Below are 26677 nucleotides of genomic sequence, written 5' to 3'. Positions count from 1 at the left end.
GCAACTTAATTCCTAAGAAACTTATGTTGGCATATGTTTAGTTTTTAAAACTCACAAATATTATATTGTAAGAGTCGTAATTTAATTAATTCATACATAATTTATACTACGCACAAAAGTCTTTTAAAGTTATGTCGAATGAATTAGATACTTATATACCAGAATACTTAATTTTTAACTCAAGAAAAAATAAAAGAATTTTTTTCTAAATTTATGTCAAATAAAGTTAAATCATAAATAAAAACTCTCACAATTTTTTATTAAATGAGCCGCAAGAGCATATAAATTTGGTGCAAAAACTTGAATTAGTATCAATTGAGACAATTAGAGGATGTAGATAAACGCATGGGTCCATCATAACTTATGGAAACCTGTACTAGACTGGTTGTACTTCAAAAATAGGAATCAGCAAAGAGAAAGTTACATAGATGTTACGTGGACTTTATTCACTACTACCTCCGTCCACTTTAATTGTCATAACCTTTTTTTTTAAGAGTAAATTATATAAAAAAATTATTAACATTTTATGTTGTATATTTTCATTATATTAATATGTAAAAAATTGAAATTTATAGTACTTTTCATATAATTTTTGAATATTATTTTTTTTATTTAAAATATTGAATTAATGTAATCTAATTTAATTTTAAAAATTAATCAAATTGACTTTGAAATCGCAACCTGACAAATAAAAATGGATGGATGAAGTAATAAAGTGTTCTCTATCTACGTGTCCTTTCCAAGTTAGGTAGTGCCCCCACCTTCTTCTAACTTGGGATTAATCAGCCATTATCTTATTGGTGATTGATTAAGCCTCATGATTACACAATTAGACTTTTCTGGTTAAGTGTTTAATTTCCGGTTGACGAGTTCCACTTTCCTATATGCTCACTTGAATAAGATATTTTACAAGGATTATGCCATATATTGCTGCTACAAAAGGGAAATAGTGTTATAAAATCATACGGCTATATAATTTATAATATGGTCTGCGAGCTTTTTAATTTTGGTTTGAATAACAAAAAAAAAAAAAAAGAAAAAAAAAAGAAGACAAAAGCTAGTGCGTGACTCTACGCAATTTGTCTCATTTGCCGCTAGTCAATTGGAAACTGACTGACCATTTCGTCATGTTCTTTTAGCACAAAAGTTATTCCGGGTAAAAGAAATAAAAATTCTTTGTCAGCAAAACAGAACGAATTAATTGTATTTTTAGTTAGTCAGCAAATTCACATATTAGCAATTTGACAATGTTTACAGCTAGAGAGGGTATAAGAATTAACTGTGGAAATGAACTGCATGGATCCCTGTTGCTATTTTGGCAATTCACACTAAACTCTGATTGATATATATATATAATACAAAAGCGACAGATATATCTCTCCCATCAGTTTGACAACTGAAAGACTGAGCCATACTCTTCCCTGCTATGTTATCTTGTTTAATTCGCCTTCAGTAGTAAATCGGTTTTGTTCATTCGTGCTATAGGCCCCTGGGAAGTAGTCTTTTAATATATCAGTGCAAGTAATTGCTCAAACCATTCAGCTAATAGCATGCATATTCTCACACAGAAACAGCTTCAGCAGCAGTGCATGGTCAGATTTTAGACCACAATAAGCTGGTAATGCACCAATAACAAATTTTCAATACAAGTCAAGTACCAACTTTTTTTTCTTTTCCAAAATGTAACCTTCCACCCGAAAGAACCCCCTCTCTATCCAGGAGTCCAGCAATGGCCCTTTTCCACTTTATTCCCTTGGAGACCCAAAGCACCACCTTATGGTTAGACGTAGAGATGGTCTTTATCACTAGGCTATCCTTCCATTGTCAAGCCAAGGCACCAACTCTATTAGAGCTTATAGAAGTGGATCCCAAAGAAAACTACAAACGAGACCACTGCAGACAACACCTTCATGCAACAAACAGTTCTTTGTGCCACTAATTCATGACTTGTTCACAGCCCTAAATGATCATTGAGCTTCACAAGTTTTACAGTACCATCTCCACCACAAGTAAGAAAACCATGAGAAACAATTTGAATATCTGTAACACCTGCCTGAAAGTAGAGGAAAAAAGAATCTCTTTAGTTTATCGTGAAGGCTCAAGAAATCAGTAATTTTTCTTCCAACTATTTACACATCTGATCAATGAGGTTACCTGAACCACACCACCAAAGCCACGGGAGCTTGGCTGCAAGAAGGTGTGCCTTTCATGCAATTTTGGCCAATGAAATACTAGTTTTGCACTCTTGGCATCCCAAAGTTTTACATCTCCATCTTTACTTCCCGTCAAGAAAAAGCTGGTATGTGGTATGGTAGATATTTTGGTAACACTCCCTTCACAATACAATGCAGAATTAGAGAAAGATCTCATTATATACTGCCAATCAACTTTCTACAGCATTTTCAGCCACAATCATGTAAAATTGTTTCAGTACCTGCATGAGCCTTTGGTATATACCAGAGCATCCCATGACGATTCTGATCACCGGTTTTCTTCTGCGTGTCAACCATGGAATTCACACCATGGTCACCAATTTCTGTATGCTTCTGTCTTTTTGTCTTTCCAGTAGCTATATATCGGAAGTCATGAAGTCCAACATCACCACCTTTCCCACCCGTTACAATGAGTGGAGAGATAGAACCACTTCCTAAATCATTATCAAACACTGCAAGAGAGCGTGCACCTCCTGGAAACGTGCAGAGGAACAATAATCTTAGCTAGTTAAAAGCTTATTACGGCTAATGGAGTAAACCCATTATCCAGGGTTTGCTTATGTTCTGAAGACAAACTCACTACAAGTAGATTTTAAGTGGCTTATACATATGTCCATGCCAAGAAGATGAAGTTCACTAAGGGTCAGCTTATTAGCTCTTTATAGATGAAATTACCCATCTCCCTCCTCCAAACTCCACCAATAATCCTTATACAAGTAAACTCACATGTTTTCTTCTCATAAAGTCACCCGTTTTCTAAACAAGAGCCTTTTCTTTTTGCTGTCACCATGACACTGATATGTTAAGAATAATTGATATCTTATCTCTGCATTTGGCCTTTTTGCTGGAAATAATATTAGAAACTATCCTATTTATCAACAGAAAGGAAAAATGTCAAGGGAACCAACCTTCGTGACACATTATTGAGGCCCGAGAAGTTGCTGGTGGAGCAAGTGTGTCCCATATGACAACATTAACGCCATTGGAGCTATACCCTGCGGCAGCTATGATTGAACCACTCGAAGTAACATATGTGACATCCCTGCAGCCATTACATTAGGGTATAGCAAGCTTTAAGAAAGCACAAGATTGAGATTATAGAACATACTTCGCCACCACATATCAAGGATGAAAGTAGGAGAACAGAAACAAGGAAGAAGATATGTGTGACTGTTTTATCTTTCAAATCAGACACAAAGTTGCTAGATGGAACTGATTATCACCGGTGTCTGTGTGGGGGTTACTAATGACTCAATGAAAGAGCAAGTTCAACAAATACTATGCCCAAGTCCCAAACAAGCTGGGGTATCCTATATGAATCCTCACTGACCATGTCTCTTCGCTTAAGTTCAAGTGCTCAACTCATGTCATCATCATTACCAAATAAATATAGAAGTTAAAAATAAGTTTTATATATATATATAAATGTTAGTAACAATAGCAATAATAATAATAATAATACTATTGAAAGTTCTCTGTATTTTTACTAGCATTTAAATGTATGAAAAAGTCAATATTCCTAGAAAAGCAATATGTTCAAAATCAATGCACTAACAAGATTCCCAACTAGTAGATCACCTATAAGGACCTTTTTTCTCCCATTGCATCATATCTTTAGCTAAATCTGTTGATTCCAAGAAATTGTAGATCTATCAAAACAACTTCCTTTCCTGTGATTTAGGTCTATCTCGTCCCGTAATAAGACCTTCACTCATTGTAGTTTCACACATATGAACCAAATGAGCGCTTTTGTAAGTTGACACAAGACATGACCAAACCAAGTAAGGGAAAAAAGGGAAATAATGTCAAACACTTGCAGCCCCTCACCCCCCTCCAAAGACAGCATAGCATATTCTCAGGGTTCCATGGTGGTAGTTAGGTAGAGGAGAGGCACCCAAAGAAATAAGAGACCTTTTCCTCAAATAATGTAACATTTCAGCTTGGAGACAATTTTGAGGAGATACTAATATTCAATTTCACTGTATTATAATACTTAACCAGGAAATTCACACAATTTTGGGTGCTTATGTTGGATGGCAATTAAAGAAAAGAGAGTGTTATATCCACTGAATGTTAGTAGGGAGTGACGAGGCAGTAAAGTGAAAGAAAGCATATCCATTGATCTAACATTTCAGCTTGGGTATAATTTTGAGGAGGTCCTAATACTCAGTTCCCACCTAATATAAAGTTACACAATTTGGGTACTTACGATGTATAATTATTAAAGCAAAGAGATGATTCTGTTGGCCAAACATTACTCCTCCCTCCTACTTCAAGCTGCCACGTGCACACAGTACCATCTGATGCAGCAGAGACAAATCTGTGACCACAATGATCAAACTTCACGGCAGATACCGAGGCAAGAGCATATGGGGGAGGGACATTTGCAGCGGGAAGCACTCCATATGTAGCAGTAGCTCTATCTTTGCCAAACTACAGACACCATAAATTATTCTCAGTACCAAGTCTTCAGAAACGAACAATGACAAGTATGTAATGACTAAACAAGTTCTCAATTTCAGGCCAATAACTATAAAAAGGACATGGACTACGAACAATAAAAGAAACAATGGAAACACAAATTGGCGACACATAACGTGCCACTGTGTGGAGATCTGGTACGGAGTGTGTTTCTTAGCTAATACTAACTAATTCACAGGTATTTTATCCCATTCCTTTTAGGTGCCAAATTTATTCAAAGTACAAATTAGCCCTTGCTGTTGCAACTGCAAAAAAGATCTAACTAGTCTATTGATTGTAATTTTTTACCTCCCATAAATATATGTGTGTATTGCTTGATCCAACCAAGAAAAAAGGCCTTGAAGGGTGAGTTGAGAATGCCCTTGTCCGAACATTTTCTACTGTGGCAGGATGGTCAAGAAAATCATCAAAATCTTCTTGAACCCCCCAGCCAAGACTGGATCCACCCATATTGGCATAACCTGGAAGCCCAAATGTAGGTCTTGCCAAAAAACCTGTCCCAACAGTTGCTCCACCTAACCCGAGGTGTGTACCCTTCTTACTCCCCAGACCCACTCCAGGAGAGACGCAAGTGGGAATTGGTGTAGACTCGGATCCCGCCCAACCATTATGTGGCCAGTCAGCCTCTGCCCAGACATTGTCAGCTTTATTTCCACAACGAAGTCCATCTTCCCATTTGAAGAATAATAAACCCTGAATCGAATAAAAGTAAATTGAGTTCAAATCAGGAAAAGATGACATTGATTTTACAAAAATAGACAACTAATGGGAAATATAAGATGCGAAACAAATAAAATACAAACAAACTTACTTTATGGTATGCGCCGAGTGTACACAGACCTTACCCCCTATGTTTTCGGACTCTCCAAAAATGTTGTCATACCTATGTCGGATCCTTCAAAAATAGTGTAATTTTGGAGGATACGACACGCACCCATCAGCACTTTTGAAGAGTCCGAGCAACATAGCTTACCCCTACCCCGTGGAGGTAGAGAGTGTTTCCGAAAGACCCTCGCCTCAAGTATCGCATTTCAGAGAAGTATAAAAAGGACATAAGGAAGTAAAGAAGAAACAAAAGGTAGTCAGAGAAAACGAGGGGAAAGCTCTCTTATTTCTCTCTCTCCAAATGACCCACATCAAGGCGAAAGGAGTAAGATTCCAAAACTTATGCCTTCTTCTCCTAGGTTCACTCTTCCAACAGAACATTAACTCCAAAAATCTTTGCATTACCCAAGAAACGCCAAATAATCTAAAGATATCCCACAACATAACCTCGATGCCAACTTACAATAGAACAAAATATGATCAAGTCCTCACCTCCCTCCTTACAAAGAAAACACCAACTTATGCATACAACCTTTCGTTTCATGAGATTTTTCGTCGCCAGTATCACCCTCCTAGCAGCTAACCAAGTGAAGAAACACATCTTCCTCGGCACTTTAGGAATCCAATCGCCTAACCAATCGCTTTTCATAGAAGGCTATCCTCCACCCTAACGCCTAACCAATCGCTTTTCATAGAAGGACAACAGAGAATATTTTGTTATTCCGCTTTACTTGTGTATTTCAAGTCAGTGTTTTTGAAGAATGACACTGAGAGCTGAATTTTAGGTTGTTTTTGGTAGGAAGGAAATATTTTTCCTTGAAAATAAGAAAATGAGTGGTTTTCTTATTTTCAAGTGTTTGGTAAGCAGAAAATACTATTCCAAAGGCATTTATATAAAATCTAGGGAAATACTATCAGAGATGGGTGTGGGGTAAGGTGGGGCGGGGAGGCTATGGGGGGATGGGAATGAGTGAAATATCACTTATGGGACTTGTTTTCCTACTTCAATTAGGGAAGTCATTTCCTCATTTTTAAGAAACTAGTAACCTAGAGAAAATGTTTTCCAAAAATTTTTACCAACCAAACATGGAAAAATTGGTGCATACCAAACACACCCTTAACACATTGATTTTTCACAACCAAAATGAGGTATCAAATGCACCCTAAACACTAGTAAAACATCAAATTCAGATGCATAAGGAAACAGACAGCTAAAGAAGACCCACAAGCACTATCTAACCTTCCTATTGCTAGCAAGAGCAGCTTCATGTTGATCAATGGAGTTGATGCACAAAGCCTGCTCAAATATAGGGGTATTGCAATTGTTAGCTTCATGAAAGAAAATCTGCCATTAAATTTACCTGTAATCTCTAAGAATTAGAAATTTGCAAAACAATACACAGGTTTAGGAGAAGAATTACCTCCAAAAGTTCTCCATTTCTTTTATATATCTCTATCGGACTACGGAATGGCAAAACCTTCTTTGTATGGTGAGTATCCTTTCCCCCAAAACTTTGAAAAGGATGATTATTTGGCGACAAACAAGCAAGAGGAGATCCAGCTGCGCTACTAGGACTACCAAGCCTTTCTTCTCTGTCATAAGTTTCATCAACTTCACACTCTCTGACAATGCTGGGGTACATTTCACTCCATCCTTTAAAGGACTTATGCAAGGTATGCTGTAAACATTTCTGGTCTTGAAGCACAAAATCCTGATTAACTTTCTTAAGCTCAGAACAAAGATCCCATAATGCCTCAAATGCTGATAATTCATCATCACCAGTCACCTTATCCAGATCATTGTTGCTATGACTAAGTTTAGTATCATGCGCTTTATGTTGGGACTGATAGTCTTCAGAACAGAAAAGTGCAGTTGCACCTGTATCTATGCTCTCCAGCAGGACAGATGCAAACTGATTCACACAATAAGAAGAGATGTGAGCGCATGTGACCTTTAGTATCTTAGCCAGAAGTCCTGGAACCATCTCATTATGGGTTGAGACATTGTTGCCATTTAGGAGAATTGATGAAGTAGATATACTGGAATGTCTGCCTGGAGGTAGAAACAAACCGCTTTCTTCAAGTTCCGGACATAACTGATTTAACTTGGGTTTTAAAAGACTAAATACACATCCCCAAAAGGAAGCAACCATGACATGCCATCTCTCCTCTGGAACTGACAATATGACATCCCCAAATTGCGCTTGTGGCATTAGATTCTTGTTCTGAACAGAAGATCCAGCAGCATGATTAGGTAAATCAGAAGCCATCATTCCGAGAGACTCACGAAGAAGTTTCTGTATGTCTGTCTCGTCAAAAAAATTTGTCATCAAGAGAGGTTTCACAATCAGGATAAGATCACTAAAATTCCTTTGTACCCAGGCAGATGCAAACAGTAAAAGATACTCTGACAAATCAAGGACAGTAAAATGTGTCCCTACAAAATTTTCTGTACAAGAAACAGACGAGAACTGCATCATGGCTCTAATACACCAGAATGACCAACATAATCTCCTCTTGTACAGCTCCGGAATGGCACAATAGATGTTTTCATCAGCTCTATCACTCCTAAAGGTGAATGACTTCAAGTAGATACAGTCCATGCTACACATAATGATGTATCTTGCAAAAATATAAAATAGTTCTCCAGATACTTTGAGAAATAGCTCTGGGAGGCAAGGATACAATGAGCAACCATCAAGTCCACTGCCTTGCTCACTTGACAGATATTTATTTATGTAGTCACACAACAAGTGGCATCCTATATACGCCAAACCACGGTTGCAAAACGACAAGAAGATCTGTACAGGGGCAAAAAGGAAAAAAATCTGACAATCAGTCCTCGCGAAACAAAAACTGCAAACATAACATTTGTTCCATGAATAAGTAGATACCGAGTAAATAAGATGTAGAGGAATTAAGGAGAACTTCAGTTGAAAGGACGCAATTGTAGTCATCAATTCATCTTGAAAAGCTTCAATTAAAAGCTTGTATTCTTGATTCTCAGATACAGTACACATTTGTTCCTGAAGACATGTAATATCATTGTCTACCCAACTTGGATGTCTTTTTAACATCTTAGACATGTATTGCATAGACAAGTCTGATCTCATATGTGAATCTATCTGAAAAGCCACATCCAGTGATAGCCAGTTTGATGAAGTTTCATTTAGCATTGCACTCAGCATTTCATGCAGGCATCCAGAGTCCACATTATCAGGCACACTTCGTCGATTTGAATCACCAGTGACGCTCACAGAAGATGAAAGGCATTCCAAAGCTTCAAGCTTACAGAGAAAAGGAATAAATACCATCAGTCCTCCTACAAAAATGTCTAATTGAAATGAACATATAAGAGTACACCCATATCCACATGGACAGGCTGGTTGAGAGGGTAACCTGACATGCAATAACATTAAGGTATACTGTCTCTTTTAAGGAATAGGGGAGGAGAAAGCCCTAGATAAACTGGACTTGGAGGAGAAAAGGTAACATAGAAGTCAACGTGTTTGGATTTTAATGCCAAACAGTCACATCAGTTGAAAGATGGCAGCAGTTACAATTCAAACACTAATCAGCAAATAGTGTTGCCATTGGTGGTAGGCCACCTACCATCACTCTGGCGTGGTATTTCAGAACTTAATCTGCTTTCAGTAGGATTTAGCACATTACCAAATTTTTGCTTTACAAATATTAAAGTCAAGTTTTTTTTTAAATCTATGATAGATAAATTAGATCAGCCCTGATTTCAAAACCAAGTTTTTTCCAAGCAGTACTTGACATGCAAAAGATGATCTAGATTTGGGCTGTGAATAGAGAATCATTTTATACATATCTAATGTGTTTTGTTTTAAGTTCTAAAATATCTAATATGTTAATAATTCATATATTATATACATGAATACTATAAGCTATGTATGGACTTGAAAAAGAGAACTACTCTAGGTCAACAAATTCGCCAAAACTCAAGTTACATTGGAAAGGGACCTTTACCAATTTTGTTATTTAAGAGAAATATTGTGATGGATCTATTATAAGAGAATGCTTTACAACAAAATCACTTCCAAGTAGTTCAAGGGAACTCGAAGATGGTGAAATGTGACAGCTTTTATTGATCAAGTAAACACATTTTCACTCATAAACATGGGGAAAAAAATCTGGCCGAATTACAAGGGGTATACCAAAGGGTAGAGAATCTATACAAAGAAATGATTGTCTACAAACTCCACCCAATCTTCTATACATCTGGGAATCTATGGGTGCACCAAAAGAAAATAAGTGATCGGAGGCTACTCCTCAACTGAGAAAATCTTGAGTTTACCCCCTCAAATTCTCTCCTATTTCTCTCCCTCCACACCACCCACATTAACGCGAGTGGAACCACGTTCCAATGTGACAATCAGAGTATGAGGTTAGGGCATTGGTCGGTGTTTGGAGATATTTATGTGTAGCAAAGAGCGAAAGCATGCTTACATATTGGTAAAACACGTTATATAGAGTAGTAGTGAAAAGAGTATGGCAGAAAATGAATTACGACCTCCAATTATTTAAGTCAGTTTCTTGAAAATGTTTTTAAAAATCAAATAGCAGAGTGATTTATCAAGAAGATGTTTCACCTAATCATGACCTGAACAAGAATTTTGGATTGAACCAAAGTTAGATCAGCTCTGCATTCTAGATCTCAAAGAGGGATATAAAAATCTACGATCTCAAAATTCTTGAAGAGAATCTAAAAAATAAGGAAGCTTGTGAATCCCCAAACTTTAGGAAAAACAAAAAAAATAGATGAACTTACAGGCAGTCCGCATCTGCTTAAGGCAGTGACCCTCATCAAGATTGCCCATCTACTCAAGGAAGCAGCATTTTGCTCCCCAATAGCATTCTTCATGGTAGTCTTGGCTGCTAACATTAGACAAAAGTCTCCAATATTTGGATCTAAGAAGGCAGGTTGACGCGATGAGAATATACATTTACTATTCAAAGACCCCGTTGGGTAAGCAAGCATTCTAAGATAAGCCTGTGAATACTCCCCCAACATCCACTGCAAATAACAGAACTTAAAATAAATATATAAACAAGGGAACAAGATCTACAAGCACAATCCCTTAGAATTCAAAGCATCACTTTATCGAAAACTACACTAGATTTCTTGCTGAATACCTCTAGAACACTTGCAAGCCAGTAGTCAACTTTTGCAAGAGCAGACGGGAGGAGGATTTTCGAAATAAGACATCGCTCTAATGTTCCACCATAACCGTCAACAAGACGACAAATAACAAGAGCAAGCTGCTCATCCCCAAGATTCTTTGCACAAACAGTAACAGCAGACGTTGTATCTCCTCCAAGCAAAAAGAAAGCAATCGCGAGCTCCAACTGATGTTTCCCCAGTAAGACGTAGGCATTCTTTAGAGCAGCAGCCTTATTTTTATCTTCCTAACAAGGGAATCAGTAAATTTCTAAGCAACTAAACGTTGAGTATTGGCCCCACAAGAAGAAAACAAAGTTTCATTACAAACAAAATTAAAATTAGAGTGTTTCACAGGACTTAACATTTCAAAACAGATTTAGGTAAACGCGACTGAAAATGAACTAACAAAAAATATGTATTGCTCTTCAGCTGTTAAGAGTTAAGACCTTTAAGAGTACTCAAGAAACCACCAATTTGAATTGTGTAAAAGACGGACTATAAGACGTATACATGAGAAGGCAAAAGATATGTAAATTTAAGAGAAGGCACAAGAATCATAAAGTTGAGATAAAGTCACTTCATTTAGAACCTCTCCCCCTTGGCACCCAAAAAGAAAAGGTTAGTACATTTGCTTTACCATTTTAATACAAATACTTCTAATGTAAGCCACAAAAAGACATTACACAAGATCAAATGATAACGATAAATTCATCAAAACTCTGTAACAATACTTAACCCAATTTATTTTTTTTTTGATGACAAGGGAAACCTGCAGCCGCTACCCTTTGGGTGCGCACAGGGTAAAACCCTCGCTCCTATGCAATAGCTCGCAAACCACATAGGAGAGGTAACCCGCACTAGACAAGCCTGGTGCGACGAGCTCGACCCAGAAGGCAAACCCCTTGCTTTCGCTGGCAAGGGGTTTCGAACTTGAGACCTTCAACATGGAAGTCCCAAGCTCAAACCACTGGGCCACCCCGAAGGGTACAATACTTAACCCAATTTTAGCACTTGTGAAAAAGAAAATTTAAGAAAAGATTCAACATAAATGGTTAAAACTCATGCATAAAAGAATTGGAGAAACTCAGGAATAATTCTTTGAAAATATTTGTACCAGGCATACAAATAAAGTAGCATATGTTTAATAATACCTGAAAATTGCGTGAAAGAAATGCCACCAATGGCTTATCTTTCTCATCTTTGCTAATCTTAAAAAGGCCCGCCAATACTTGAAGTCTATTTAAAGCAATATAAAGAAGTGCACATGCCTTGGGATCTTTATTCTTTAAATACTGTTGTCTTGCCAGCTTTTCCATCTGCAGAAAACCCACCCATGTCAAAGTTGCTATCCAAACTACAGAGGGGAAAATGATAGCTAACAATATAAGACATTAGGTCTTCCAATTCTTTCATCCCTTTCAGAGGAAAGAGCATAGGAGTAGCTGTAGTTTAACGTGGAGCTTTTGAGATAGCATTCTACTATAGGTCCTAACAGTACGTTAACTTAAACTGCCGCAATGAATCATGGTTAAGGAACAAAATTGTGAAACTAAATAAAGATAGCCCTTTTTTGTTTTTTGATTACAGAAAAATCCTTTGGTTCTCACAAAGAAACTTGGTGGATAATTGGCCTGCCACATTATCCTTTTCCACTTATATATTAAAGTTGGTTCACCACAGGCAGGAGTGCACCCACCACACATCCAGCAATGTACTACCCTTCTACTAATGTACCAGCAGAGTTTGGACCTGTGACATGCGGATAACTCACACATCATGTGTTGCGCTTTTACACTAGATCAAAGCCCTGGGACAAAATTGATCAAAATATTTAAGGATAAGAGTTCCTTGGTACATGATAAATAATAAAAGTTAACAAGAAAAGGACTCTTCTCCATTATGGTTGAATAGAAAAAAGAGTAAGAGAATCTGAACTCTACAACCTCTTCACTAATTAGACACAACAACTAGGGTTAACCCTAATCACAAAAAAGGGAACAAAAATGGCAAACTAGAAGATCATTCATATTTCAGGAGAAGCTATTGCTCAAAATATATTCATTTAAAAAAAATCAAGATGTAACCACATTAACTGTGTTGGAATAAACCAACCATTTCACCAAACTGTTCATAATAATGAACCAAAAAGAAGCTGAATTTATGCAGAATTCAGAGATATATAAAAATTCATGACAGATCTTCATCACAACAGATACCTTAGATTCGTTGAACTCCCTTATTCCGTAGTGTTAAGCAAGTTTTATTCTTCATTTGATAAGTTATTTTTAGTGTTAAGCAAGTCCAGATTTTTGTACTTATTTTGGGACCTTCTTGGTACAATATCAAAAAGTTATTGATGACAGACCTTCACTATTTTTCTAACATTAATAATTGATGAAGAAGGTAAAGGATGGTGTGCTTAATGAAGAAGGAAGGAACATGGAAAAGCAAATGATAAACACTAGAAAGAAGATTCTAATTTTCGAAACTCTCATTCTTGACCAGCAAAAGAGGAAGGAAAGAAAATTGAGCTGACTAGTTTGAGAAAGGAAGGAACATTAAGAAATGTAGAGCAATGTACTTGGACAGCATCAATATGTTAGTCCCAAAAACTAAATATTGGGAGTCTATTTCACGTAGTCATGGTGATGATGTGGAATTGTTTATTTCTATAAGAACTGCACTGCACCTCCCAAAAAGAACAACTATAAGAAGATCCAGCTGATTTTTTTATATGGCTAATCCTACATTCCTAGCCCCCATCCCCATCCCATCCAGGAGTCAATAGTTGCACCTTCCCCCTTTGGTCCCTGGGTGATGCGAATTCCCAACCTCTAGGTAAGAAATGAAGTCCGCACACCACTGGACAACCTCACTAGTTATGCTACAACTGAATTCATTATCTTAATGAAAACAAATACCTTCAATCGCAGTTGTGCCACACTTGTGTACCATAGTCCAACACCCATATCACGCATCTCTTGCCAAGATGGTTGCTTAGATAAAAGAGAATCAAACAAATTCTCTTGGCAATCAGAGTGGAAAGCCCATCCAATCAGTCCCGAGTTCACAACCAGCTCACCTTCTGATGGCAGTCTGCCAAATCTTTGAACAAAATATAGCTGCTGAATCCTCACTGAAACCCAAAACCTATGAAGAAAAGATGAGTAGCATCAACAAATGATAACTCAATTAGAAGCAACTATAACTGAAGATAAAAAATTTTGCATGACTCCATGTCCTCTCATTTACTGTGCAAGATAGGGCAAAAAATTATTTGTCTGATAATGAATAAAAAATGACCATGAGAGAAGAGTCACTATTTTATTGATATTGGGGAAATCTCCAGATACACGGAGTATGCGAAAAGTAGAGACCCTACAATCACATCAAATTATTTGAATATTGATATAAAAGATTTAAAGATATCACTGCACACACTAAGAAGAGAAGAATCTGAATTCCATTTAGTTTTTTTGATAGTTTGAACTTTGAAGTTTGAACATTTGGTTTTGACAAACTTAATCTTTATGGGCAAGAAATCAAAATCATTAGTAAAAACACCAAAGAGAAAAAGAGTTAGACATCAACTGGCTGATGGGAAGTTTGAAAGGAAGCATGGTACAAGAATACCTAAGATCATCTGCTACTTTTTCCTCTTTGTATTAAAGCTGAAAAGAGGAACAATTGGGCTCCAATCTTACATAAAAAGCTGTTTTTATAATTATACATAATTCCACGAAGGACAGAACCATCACTGCAAGAATGATTGGGTGAATAATGAATGGATACATTGGAGAAGGCAAATGAGAACACTGTTTGTGTGTGTAAGAGAGAGAGAGAGAGAGAGAGAGACTGAGGGCGTGTTTATGCTTGCATAAAGAAATAATCTGAAGAAAACTGGTTAAAGAAGGGAGACAGGACAATGTGAACAATATTTAGAGTAACTAGTGCATTTGAGAAGAAAAACCTCACAGTAAAATAAAAACATGCTATCTAACTTTAACCTTAATCGAGATAAAGTCAGTATTCAATCAATCAACTAGGCCTCATTAGCAAACTTTTTGAATCGGTTACATGAATCTGTTGAATCCATTCCCCTCTAAAAATATTGTCAAATTTTAATTTGTTGAATTCATCCAACCTGATGCAAGGCAATAGGAGACCTTTTATTTCGTTCTCATCAAAATGTTCAAATTTATGTTCTTTAGTAAGGAGAGACACGAATGAATGCTCTATCTTGCCGATATCTCCTTTTATATCTGTCCCTTGAGAAGAAAATGGCCGAGACAAGATATTTTAATCCTTCAACGTCTTTTCTCCATTTCTTCAGGTACCCATTTCCATTCCATTCTAATACTAAATCATTAGGTGTCCTCTAAAACTAGAGGTTCACTGAATCTCACATTTACCCCTATATTGACATAGAAGTCTCTGACCAAACCAAAAGTACTCCTACCAAATATTGGAATTAATAGAAGATAACGCATTCATGAAAATAATGTCAACTCTATGAGTTGAGCTATATGCACACGAACATTAGGATGTTCATTACTCTAGTTGGTATATTAGATCATCACGAATTATCTACCAGGTAGCACTGAGATTGTCAGGGTACAACTAAGTTGAACCCATACATGAGAATAGCCCATCTTGTACTACTGCCATGACATGACACAAAAAACAAAACTGAGTATAATCATCGTTCCCTGAAATTGTACCCAAAATTGTCCCCACAACCATGACGCAGAGTAATACCCACAAAAAGTCTTGGCTTATCTATCAGGGAATATTGACGTGTAGCAGAACAATTGGATTTTTATCCACATATATCACCCATTTACAGCTTTTGCAAACTCCATCCCAACAGTAGGAAAGCAGGACATAGCATCATTGAAACTTTAAGCATATATATCTCAAGGAAAAACTTGAAATATTTGTGCATGTTCGCCAAAAGCTACACTTCTCTAGTTGATATCATAGCATAAATATACAGAAGAAAATATGGAATACAAGGAGAAGATTGATCATAAAAAAAATGTATGAGCCTTTACAAACTTTTCATACCAATACGTTCACACGGAATGGAAGATTATGTATTCTAGGCTTCTAGCATAGACTTACCTACGACCAGGTCCATCAAGGCTATTATAAGCAGAAGTGGACTGCATATTGCTAACTTCATCTAGAAGATGAATAGCAGCACGAATTTGCATCATTTCAGTGGCAGATATAGTTGCAAATTTCTGAAGTTTATCAACGGCTTCAATAAAGTCGGTTATTTCAGATCTTGTTGATGAGATAGAGAGAGCATTATCAGATGCAGCATATCCCCAGCTTGAGGAATCTGAAGGTCCACCCCATTGAAATGACTTCTCACCAGAACTTAACAAGACATTTCCTTCCAGATAGTTTGACAATGAAATGGGAAATATTAAACCACTGAAGGCACGAAGGCAGCATATTTTCACCGATAACTTTGTAGAAGTTACATGTTTACTGAGACACTGCAGAGCCACATATGAACGTTTCCAATTACCTAAACATATTTGGAACACACAACTGTGAGGTCAAACTCAGACTAGCAAGTATATTAAGTCCAATAGAATGACTGGGATTTCATGATGGGAACATTTACATGACATACAAATTGGCAACAATCTTCTCATGGCAGACAAATCTGGCTGTATTTTCAGGCAAGTAGGAAACATAAAACTGAAAAAGAACGATACAATAAAATAGTCATTGTGACCAACAGAGGTGAGGATTTAAAAGAAAATAGCACTCCATGAGTAATAACAAACAGAGAACAAAATCCAGAACATGCAAATGATGTAGTCAGAAGAGATAAAAGTTTCCCCGACTTGTAATCATACAAATGTTTCCTGAGAGCAAGTGCTTCAGAATCTACATCTCCAGGAGTAAATGAGCACAATTGCTTTCTACTTTTAAAGAACTTTATGTGTCATTAGGTTCATGGCATATATTAGTAATCCAGAGTTTTCACCAACATTTCTTATATGGGAAACCAAACGAGCCTTAAGTGCAATCTTCTTCAACAAACAACGTCAGCAATGCCCTTTAGCACTTGCCATTTTGATAACATGGAAAACCTGCCACCTCTTCTTCTTAGATGGAAGGAACTTCTTTGAAATGAACAGGCAATTTCATTGATATAATGAAGCAATCCTCAGCTTACAAAGCAGATACAAAAAGTAGAGAATCCAACACAAAAATGAGATTCTCCATGAAGAACATCCAATCTGCTACTGTTGTTGGGATCTCCAAAGTACTCCAAATACGAACAAATTTAGAAAGTAAAGAGAACTTTCCTAAGTCAAACAGCTCTACAAAAATCTATCAATTTTGGCAGCAGTATGCACTTGATTTAGTTGTGGGCATTCCTTGCTTCCTCAAGCGCATAATTGTTTATGGATGGAAAAATCTACTCAGTTAGCTGACTAACCAAGTAGCCACAACTCAAAAGTCCTCACAAAGTTTAATGTTTAAATGAGCCAGGCAGCCAGCTTTGATTTAAATTCACAATACTGAATATTGCCATCGTGATTTCACTAGGAAAGCCTAAGAATTGAAAAAGAAGACCACGAATAAAATTAAAATGCACAATCTATTTCTTATTGAAGAGCTTTTTTCCTTCACAAGACTGGACATTGGCAGTGGGAAAGATGGAAACCAGTTGCCCAAACTAAAGTAGAGTTGCTGCTGAATGCTGTCACAAATCATACAATAGAAGAACAAGAAAAGATAACAATGAGATATAAATTAAGAAATTCTGATCTTCCCACATCAAGAGAGCCACAAATATTACGTACTAAAACCTAACAACATTAAATTAAATTTCTCCTCCTAGTTTATTTATTCCTAGTGAGCTCAATCAAGTGACTTCTTCTCCTTGTAAGGATGATACATCGATACATTTACTAGTTTTAAACCAAAACCAACTATAAAATGCATCTTTACCCCTTTTTTTTCCTCCCAAATTTTTGTTCCAAAGCAAATTATTTCTTGAAGTACAGTCAATTTAAAATGAAAGACAATTGTCATTACTTACATAAACTTTCAATAGTACTTCAACCCTCAGTTAAGAACATCTAAAACAAAGATATTTGGCTTTCAAAAAGAGCACATAGGATATTATCAAAGAAAAAGACTTAAAAGGACGAATAGACCGATAGACGTGCTCATTTGTAAGGCAAGCAGGACAAGGAAATTTGTTACCTATTTCAAAAACGAAAAGGAAAGCCTGATAAGATAAACAATAAGATCCTTGGTCAAAATGTGTATGAGTATTACAAAATGATTTCTAATGAAGAGACAAGGATTCACAACCTTAAAATACATATCGATAAACTAATTAATTAACATTGGAGAACTTCATTTAATCTGTATGCTACAAGAAATGTTTGGCTTTACTAACTAAAAGGTAAAGAGTGTACTTCAGTTTTAGTTGTCAAGAAGCTGCTTATTGTTTGGTCTAGAAGCTCAGATACAACAGCATCTACTTCCTAGATGCACATGTCAGTTCCTTAAAGCAGCCAACCACAAAATAGTTCCTCTGATGCACAACGAATTCGTAAACACAACAAATGGTTCGCCCATATCATATTTAAGATGTATCGATGAAGAAGAAGATGGCGCTTGGGTATTTGAGTTTGGGATGGGGGGAAGCGGAAAGAGCAACAAACAATTCATAAGTACCTGAAAGTAAGTTAACAAGAAATGCCTCTGGGTGAACAAGAGGAAGAGATCCTCCTACAAGTTCTGCTATCTCTAAAATGCTCCAAATCCCATTTTTAACAGAAGTAGAGCCTTCTTTAGATTTTGTCATAGTACTAAACAGTGAAGTCTCATTCACCACTTCCATATTCAACGGAAAATCAGACTGACGCTGTGCATTGTCACAATTTTCATGACCATAAAATACTGGCACTTTATTAGAACCATACTGACAGATGGAACTCTCCCCGCAAACTTCTGCACCAAGCTGGGGCAGAAGTTTCTTGTCCATAAAATATGAGAACTTGCTAAATACAGAAATGTATTCGTCATGAACAACCACTATCATGGTTTTGGGTCCCCAAAAGAAGTCCTGAATGGTTGGATTGGTATGACTTGTTGCAAGACACAACCAAATGTTGCCTTCTAATGATCTTTCCGGTTCCAAATTGCACTGACCCCCACATCTCTTTTGAGCATACACATGCAACTTATCTCTTGAGCAAACACCAAGTAAAAACTGACCATTCCCAATAGTCAACCAATTTGAAGCGACAACGTCACCGTCAAAATACAAAGTGTCTTCTAGTATAAAGCTGCCAGTACCCTCAACACGCACACATTCCCATATATGAATAGTAGTAGAAGCACTTAATGGACCTTCTTTCGATACAGTTGCAATCTTTCGGCCACAGACACTTGCAGATACCGCCGAAATAGGGTCTTGATGCAAAGCAACCGTACCAACAAGATCCCATTGAGAATTTGAGCTCACAGCAGGAACACTTCTCCATAATTGCAAACTACCATCAACACAACCAGTAACCATATGATAAGCAAAGTAGTTGCTATATAAATTATTAGCAAAAATCTCTTCACTGAATCCAGAGTTTGTGGGACAGATCACAGCAGAACTTGAAATTTTATTATGGTGATGAGGGTCTGGAAAAGCTGATGAACAAGGTTCAACAGAAACAAGGTACACCTTACCAGAATAACTACTCTCAAACTTCCATATATTGTCCTGGAAGGTGTTTGTATTGTCAAAACTGCACCCACAGCGACTTCCAGACAAATCATAGTGATGAAGGTAAATTTTCCACGATAAAGCCTGAAAGCCTTTCTTCCACACAGCTAGCAGCAAAAAGCTATTGGAAATGAAGGTTTTGTTACAAGTGGCAGGCAAAGGAATTGAGAAGACGCTATCCGGCCCCTCTTCTTGACTTCCAGCAGTAAGTGGTATTGTACATATTTTGTGACAAACCATTTCCAATTCTTCAGCTTTCAAAGCCTTGACTAATAAGAAATCTATTCCATCTGCATGCCCAATGACGAGAATTCGTTCTTCACTTAACAGAGTGGGAGCCCAGCTTAAGCTTGTATACTTGGGTTGAGGGAGTGCAGTAGCACCTTTCCCAAAAAGCTTCCAAGATGGACTCAAAGTTGGGAGGCCCAAAATAGTATTTGAAGCAGAAGAAAACAACCAAAAAAGGAGCTTTCCATCAGTGTCCAAAGAGGAAGCAATTTCCAACTCTGATAAACAAGGATGAACTGCTACCTGCAGAATTTTATTGCTGTGACTGTCCGTAGTTGAAATTCCCGTTGCACATAATGATAACAAACATTCACTCTGACATTTATTTGGAGTCGAATCTTCTGTGCTAATCAGTTCTGAAGATACCTTTGCACCACTGGGGAATTTTGAGGAATAAAATTGCATCCAGGCTAGATAGTTACTCGGTAATAGATTAATAAAAGAACATACTGTTGGTGGACCAAAGACCTGATTTCTCATGATAAAGACTTTATTTAAGAGCGATCCCCTTGGCATCTCTTTAGGACTGTTCAACTCTTTTCTTTTCCACAATGTCACCCTTGGGGCTCTCAGGGGAGAAAAATCATCGAGACAATGAATGGCCCAAAAAGTCAGTGTTGTTTGGGGACCTACAGCAACTAGCCATTCACACCTACTAGCATTGCCATGTTGATGTTCATCTGGTGAAGCATAAGACACAGCCTCACCATTAACAGTTATTATACCATTAACATCTGTTGCCCATCTTACAGATACATCCAAGCCCAGCCTTCCATTTAATGCTTGGTTTACCTCAACTACAGCGATAACACGAAAAGAGAATTTATTCATTTTGTGTTCATTACCATCCTTGCCAACTTTTCTAACCCTCCCATCATCAATCTCAGTCCAGAGCCTTGTAGCTCCATCTAGGCAGCATGTTAATAACACCAGCCTGCTTGAATATCTGCCATCTCTAGTTGAATGTGTAACTGTAGATGGTCTCCACTGAATCATAGAAACAGGTAACGGGTGTGGTAGCATAGCTTCTAAATGTCTGGAATCTGCATCTATTTGACCTACCAAAACACATTTGTTTCCTGCATGGATATGGGAACCCGAACCTTCAAAGTGCAATCTATATGGAGGTGCAGCAGCAAAAGGTCCTTCAATTGACCAAGTAGCAGAAATTAGAGTCTGAGGCAGTTCTGCTTTAAATCTCCAAGCTATTTCCCATGACCTCTCCTTCTTTCTCCATAAGATCAATTCAATGCCACCTGAAATTATCCCATCTCCTGACCCCGTCCAAGTGATTGAGTCCACTTTTGTGGATTGTACTAGCGTTGATGTCTGGCTCCAACAAAAAGAACCTGGATATGAGTAAATAAATTTATACATCTAAGAGGGAAGGGAGGAAGGGGGAGAGAGACACATAAGATCCAATTGACCAATAGTAGTAATTAATGATAAAGCAAGTGATTAGAGTTCCATATTCATACCCATTCAAAACTGGATCACCACCTAAACAATTTGTTTTTTAGTACTAGCGTTGATGTCTGGCTCCAATAAAAGAACCTGAATATGAGTAAATAAATTTATACATCTAAGAGGGAAGGGAGGAAGGGGGAGAGAGACACATAAGATCCAATTGACCAATAGTAGTAATTAATGATGAAACAAGTGATTAGAGCTCCATATTCATACCCATTCAAAACTGGATCACCACCTAAACAATTTGTTTTTTGGTTTAGCGCATAGGATCCAACTAAGGTAATCCTTTTCATTTGCCAACTTCATTTAGATGAAACACGCTCTCACTATGTAACCTACCAAAAGGGGAAAAAAAGTTCTTTAAGAAAAAACATGCCATCCTTCCGTGCCATTTTATTAGGCATAGATTTTCATCCAGCTTTAATCTCTGATTCTCGGGAACTCCTAATTAGACTTAAAGACAATTAATTTAGTATTGGAATGAAATAGACCCAAATAAGCAGAATGAAATCAAAGATTTCAGCAAGCAGATCCTAAGCAATTTGTGAATGAGAGGTAGTTAATGAATTTTACTCACCATTGTTCTATACAAGTCCCAAGGGCCATAATAAAGGTAATTGAATTGCCTCAAGATGACACATAACCCAACACAATTGCTCTTGTTGTGAAAAATATCAAAGACATTCTCGTAACATGCACACTCATGTATAAATGTATCACTCATATTGCTTGATTCGGAGATCCTATTTCACAATGGTTGTTCCTCTATATTCTTTAGTTAACAAATGAAGTGTAGCAAAGTAATCAATGAGACTAGTGTACACATTTGAGAGTGAGATCAGAAAATTAAAACTTACTATGAGAAGCATCAGAGTTGTAAGAGAACAATCCAATGCAGTTATCGAGTGCGGCAGCGAGGTCTCCAGAAGAAGGCGTCACGGGGGACCAAGCTACGGCGGAAACAGTGCCAGTGCCATCGATTGACAGTTCGAGAACCTGCTGAAAAACTGTGCCGATTACAGTCTCAGTTTGTGATAGAGGGTTAGGGAATTGACGTATGACGAGGAGAGACGAGGCACCATAGGCGATCCATGAGTAGCCAGCGAAGTTCGGCTGCCAGTCAATTGCTGGCTCGAATTCGGAAGGAGATTTTGATCGGTTCGGTGCCGGAGGAATTATCTCCGATTTAATCAGCTGAAGTGGTAACTTCGAAACGACGTCGTCCGCTGTATTACAGCAACTGATTTTGTGACTCTCCATTGTAGAGAATTTGAGAGAACGGAGGTGCTCCCGTATGAAGTCTTACCAGATTTAGCTTCGCCTTAAGAGTGATTTGTAGACGAGCTTTAAAATAAGTTATATTGGGCGCCCAAGGTTTTTTGGAAAGATCAATTGAGTCTTTTTTTTTTTTTGGTTAAGTAATATTATTACCAAAGAGCCATGCAAGTACCAACAAAGCTAGCGTTTGGCCATATATTTCAAAATATTCTTGGCAAATATTATTTGGGTGAAAATTTGGGTGAAATTTCACCATGTGTTTGGCCATAGTATTTGGGAAATATATTTCACTTTTTTAGAAAAATATGATTTATACCCATAAGTTTTAAAAATACCAAAACTAACCATAAGTTTGTATTACAAGTCAATTGAATCTTCGTTGCAACAATAACAAATAGTGTCCATGACACTAGAGCAATGTGGTGGTTTGGAGTAAGTGCAACAAGCATCATTCCATACATCGTGAAGTAGACAAAGCATATGACTTTGTTACCCTGAGTCGATTGTTCATCATTTTCATTAACAACCATATCATCATTTAATATTCATTGAATATTTCATCACTACTTTGCTGTTCACGTGAAAAATTATGTAATGTGACACAAACAACTACTGTAGAGGGTGTTTTTGTAAAAGATAAAAGTTTGAGGTAAAAATTCAATTTTCAAAAGATCTCAAATATTGAGATTTGACCCAAATACTAGAAAAAACTAGTATTTGAGAATTTGGGATATTTGCCAAAAATATTTGTCAAATAATGACAAATTGTATGGACAAACACTATTTGCCAAATTTTTTCCCAAATATTATTTGAGAAATCTATGGCCAAACGGCCCAAAAATGTGGACAGCCCCAGCCTTGCAGATCATATCATTGAAAACATTCAAACTAGCTATGGGTAGTAATCTAGACTACTCAAAGCACTAATTAGTTTTGCCTTCCTACTTCCTCTAATGTGAATTTTCTGGACAAAATTTTGTATAAGAACACTAGCTGGTTTCGATTTGTTCTGAAATATTCTATTGTTTCTCTCCTTCCACACTGCATAAATACTTGCTGCTAGAGCCATTCGAAATACTTTTGCTAATATGTTTTCCTTTAAAATGCCTCACTGTCCATGTTATTTCCTTTTTCCATCCTAGTATTTGTTTGTCTATGTACATTCATTGCAAGATCTTCCTCCATAATGTTCCAGAATACCCGCACACAAAGAACAGATGCTCACTACTATCCATCCTTGAGCTGCATAATATACATCTCGAGTCATCCACTATTCACCAAGTAGCTAGTCTTTCTCTAGTTTGTAGTCTCTTATTTAGGGCTAAATATAGTAAGAAGGTCCACCTTGGTGGTGTTGCATTATTACATGTTAATCTTCTCTAATCTACTTACGGAAACTCCCTTATCATCCTCATATACATCTTTTTTACAAAGAAGATTGGTCACTTCAAGATCTCCTATTCATCTCATCATACCTCCTTATAGTACTTTTTAGCTTTGAGAATCTTCTGAACCATCCACACTGCTTGCTTCTGTTGTGTCTCCCATTTTGACTCATTCTTACCATGATATATATGCACCTATTGAATTCATATTCTTATCTTTTTTTCTTGCTAAGACTCCACAACAGTTTACATACAGTTGTCTTGTTCTATGTGGCAATATCTAGGAAATTTAGCCATCCAACAACTTTGGGCCAGCACAATGTTTCCCAGGCAGTCAATGGTTTCCTGGAAGTATCAGCTCCTCCAGACCAAATAAATTTTCTGCAGATGGATTCTATACACTTGATTATCTTCTTTGGCATAACAAATATTTTAGGTCCAAAAGAATGAATTGAAAAAAGCACGTTTTTGATTATTTGAACCCTATCTGCATAGGATAGGAATCTTGATGTCCAACTCTGAACCTTTGCCATAATCTTTTCAATCAACCTTTGGAATTGAACAATAGATGTTCCATTGGAACTAAGAGGTACCCCAAGGTATCTTATAGGTAGTATGTATTGTACAAAGCCCATACAATTAGTATTTTCTATTGTATATCTTGTGGCACACCCCAAAATAGATAGGGTTTTTATCCTCATTTGCTTCTAGGCCTGAAGCTTTCGAGAATGTAGTAAAGAACTCAAATAATAGTGTTACTAATGTGGTGTCTCGTTTGCTGAATAAGAGCACGTCATCAACAAAGTTTAATTGTATCACATTCATCCGAGCATACCTTGGGTGATAGTTAAAGTTTGGATTGTGCTTAAGTTGCTTTAAAATTCTTATGAGATACTTCATAGACAACATAAACAGGAATGGTGATAAAGGATCACCCCATCTCAGGACCTTTTTAGCATTAAAAGGTATACTATAATGCCCATTAATCAAGATGGAATAAGAGATAGTTCTTACCCATTGCATGATCCAATGTCTAAACTGTTCAGAAAATTGTAAGCATTTTATCACTTGTCCTAAATACCCCCATTCAATTGAGTCATATGTTTTCCGCGTGTCTACTTTCATCATGCACCTTGGTGAGATACTCTTCCTTTCATACCCTTTGACCAGTTCATGGCTAAGAATAATGTTATCATTGATTACTCTTCGAGGAACAAAAGTTGATAGGTTCTTGTCCATTAGGCAGTCTATCACTTGTTGTAGTCGACTTGTCAATACCTTCAAAATAGTCTTATAAAGTAGAGTGCATCACGATATTGGCCTATACTGAGTTGTTAGAATGGCAAGCACAAATAAATGTGCACGACAGGGCAATATCGAAAGAAAATTCAAGTCAAAACTTTTCATTCTATTTGAACCACGAGAAAGCAAAATAATGCAAGAGCAAAACTGTTTGGCAGCAAACAAATCAACCAAGCAAGCAAAATAAATCAACACACGAGACACCAAGTTTAACATAGAAAACCTCTTTGATGTGAAGTAAAAATCACAAGGTCAAAGCTTCATTTTAATCAACAAGAGTTACAAAAGTGTTCTCGAAAATGGCACCAACAAAGTGTCAAACAATGAGCAACACAATTACAAGATAACATCAAAACTAGAGAAATAAAATGAGTAAAATCACTCAATACGCAACTACTGTTCACGAGCAAAAATCTGGAGCTACAGGACTTCAAATCACCATGTCAGTTGTCAATCAAAGATTAAGTTGAAAGGAACAAATACAAAAATCAGCTCAATCGAACAAGAAACAAAGCGGGAATCGCGATTTGAAATTAGTTGCTAGGGTTTGTACGAAATCTGCACTCTCTTACTTTTGTCTCTATATGACTGCTGATCAATCTCTTGTTATTCTTCAAAAAATAATACATAAAAGAAAGTCTTACATATGCATTATAATATTGGGCTTATAAGCAAAAATAGGCTAGTCATATTGGTGTTAAATCTATCCACATAGAAAAGAAAGGAGACTCGAAACCTTAAACTTTTATTTATCCCATAGAAGGGGAAAATACCCCAGACCCAACATGAGTGATCATATCAAAGTTTGAGATTTTAGGAATTAAGTGATAGTAGTCCAGTTGATTGCCTTGTACGTGACTCTTGTTGGAAGAATTATTGAACACTTTCTATTATGTCTTCTCCAATCAATCAATGCCTTTTTGAAAAATAGTGCATTAAATCCATCACACCCTGGGACTTTCAAATCATTTATTTCCTTCAAAGCATCCACCACATCTTCTTTAATTACTGACTTCACTAGTAGCATTTGTTGGTCTCTATTCAATACTTCTCCATCTTTCGTGAATTCAGCCTTACATATAAGGGATCCATGGTTCTTAGTTGCTTCTATCCGTGAAATTAAGGGGAGCGTGAAAGACATATCAATTTTATTCTTATTATTATGATATAGAGTTATTTTTAATAGGCGTTTTGATTCGAAAAAACTTTTGTTCAAAACAAGTTTGAAAGTTATATATATATATATATATAAGTATTTTAATTAGGCTTGCAAAAAATTCGTTAATATGTTTCATAACTTCATAATGTTATTTTAGTTAGATTAATAATATTTGATCACTACTATTGATAATTTGATTAACCTATAGGATAAACTTACAATATTAATATTTGAAAATGAAATTTTAACAATTATAATTAATTAAAAGCTAATATATGAACTTACCAGCTCAATCACTTGAGTGACAGAGAGTGTTTTATAAAA

General features: G+C 36.7%; 1 protein-coding gene across 2 annotated transcripts; it reads right to left on the bottom strand.

The window, feature by feature from the left end:
* Nucleotides 1-1703: 1703 nt before the first annotated feature.
* Nucleotides 1704-22565, bottom strand: LOC125853729 (uncharacterized). 2 transcript variants are annotated; one of them, XM_049533466.1, is made up of 16 exons: nucleotides 22087-22565; nucleotides 18427-21108; nucleotides 15832-16246; nucleotides 13629-13857; nucleotides 11859-12023; nucleotides 10680-10952; nucleotides 10315-10560; nucleotides 8414-8806; nucleotides 6941-8320; nucleotides 6760-6816; nucleotides 4983-5387; nucleotides 4423-4646; nucleotides 3122-3255; nucleotides 2435-2686; nucleotides 2155-2333; nucleotides 1704-2053 (listed from the first exon to the last, which is right to left on the bottom strand). In XM_049533466.1, exons 1-16 carry the CDS (start codon nucleotides 22487-22489, stop codon nucleotides 1952-1954), a joined length of 7539 nt encoding a protein of 2512 aa, XP_049389423.1. In that variant the 5' UTR covers nucleotides 22490-22565; the 3' UTR covers nucleotides 1704-1951. The 2 variants fall into 2 exon arrangements, with proteins under 2 accessions (XP_049389423.1, XP_049389424.1); XM_049533467.1 differs by having other exon boundaries at nucleotides 18427-21088; nucleotides 22087-22523.
* Nucleotides 22566-26677: the final 4112 nt, after the last annotated feature.

Source organism: Solanum stenotomum, chromosome 1, assembly GCF_019186545.1.
Source record: "Solanum stenotomum isolate F172 chromosome 1, ASM1918654v1, whole genome shotgun sequence".
Taxonomy (NCBI): Eukaryota; Viridiplantae; Streptophyta; class Magnoliopsida; order Solanales; family Solanaceae; genus Solanum; species Solanum stenotomum.
Note: the sequence above shows the minus strand (reverse complement) of the source record. Positions and strands in the feature narration are given on the sequence as shown.

What these genes read in the sequence shown, in the direction of transcription:
- LOC125853729 (XM_049533466.1), bottom strand. Translation starts at nt 22,489, where the DNA reads ATGGAGAGTCACAAAATCAGTTGCTGTAATACAGCGGACGACGTCGTT. An exon ending in TCTTGTTAACTTACTTTCAG is followed by an intron (nt 16,247 to 18,426) that starts GTACTTATGAAT and finishes AAATATGTTTAG; the next exon opens with GTAATTGGAAACGTTCATAT. An exon ending in TTCTTTCACGCAATTTTCAG is followed by an intron (nt 10,953 to 11,858) that starts GTATTATTAAAC and finishes TTCCCTTGTTAG; the next exon opens with GAAGATAAAAATAAGGCTGC.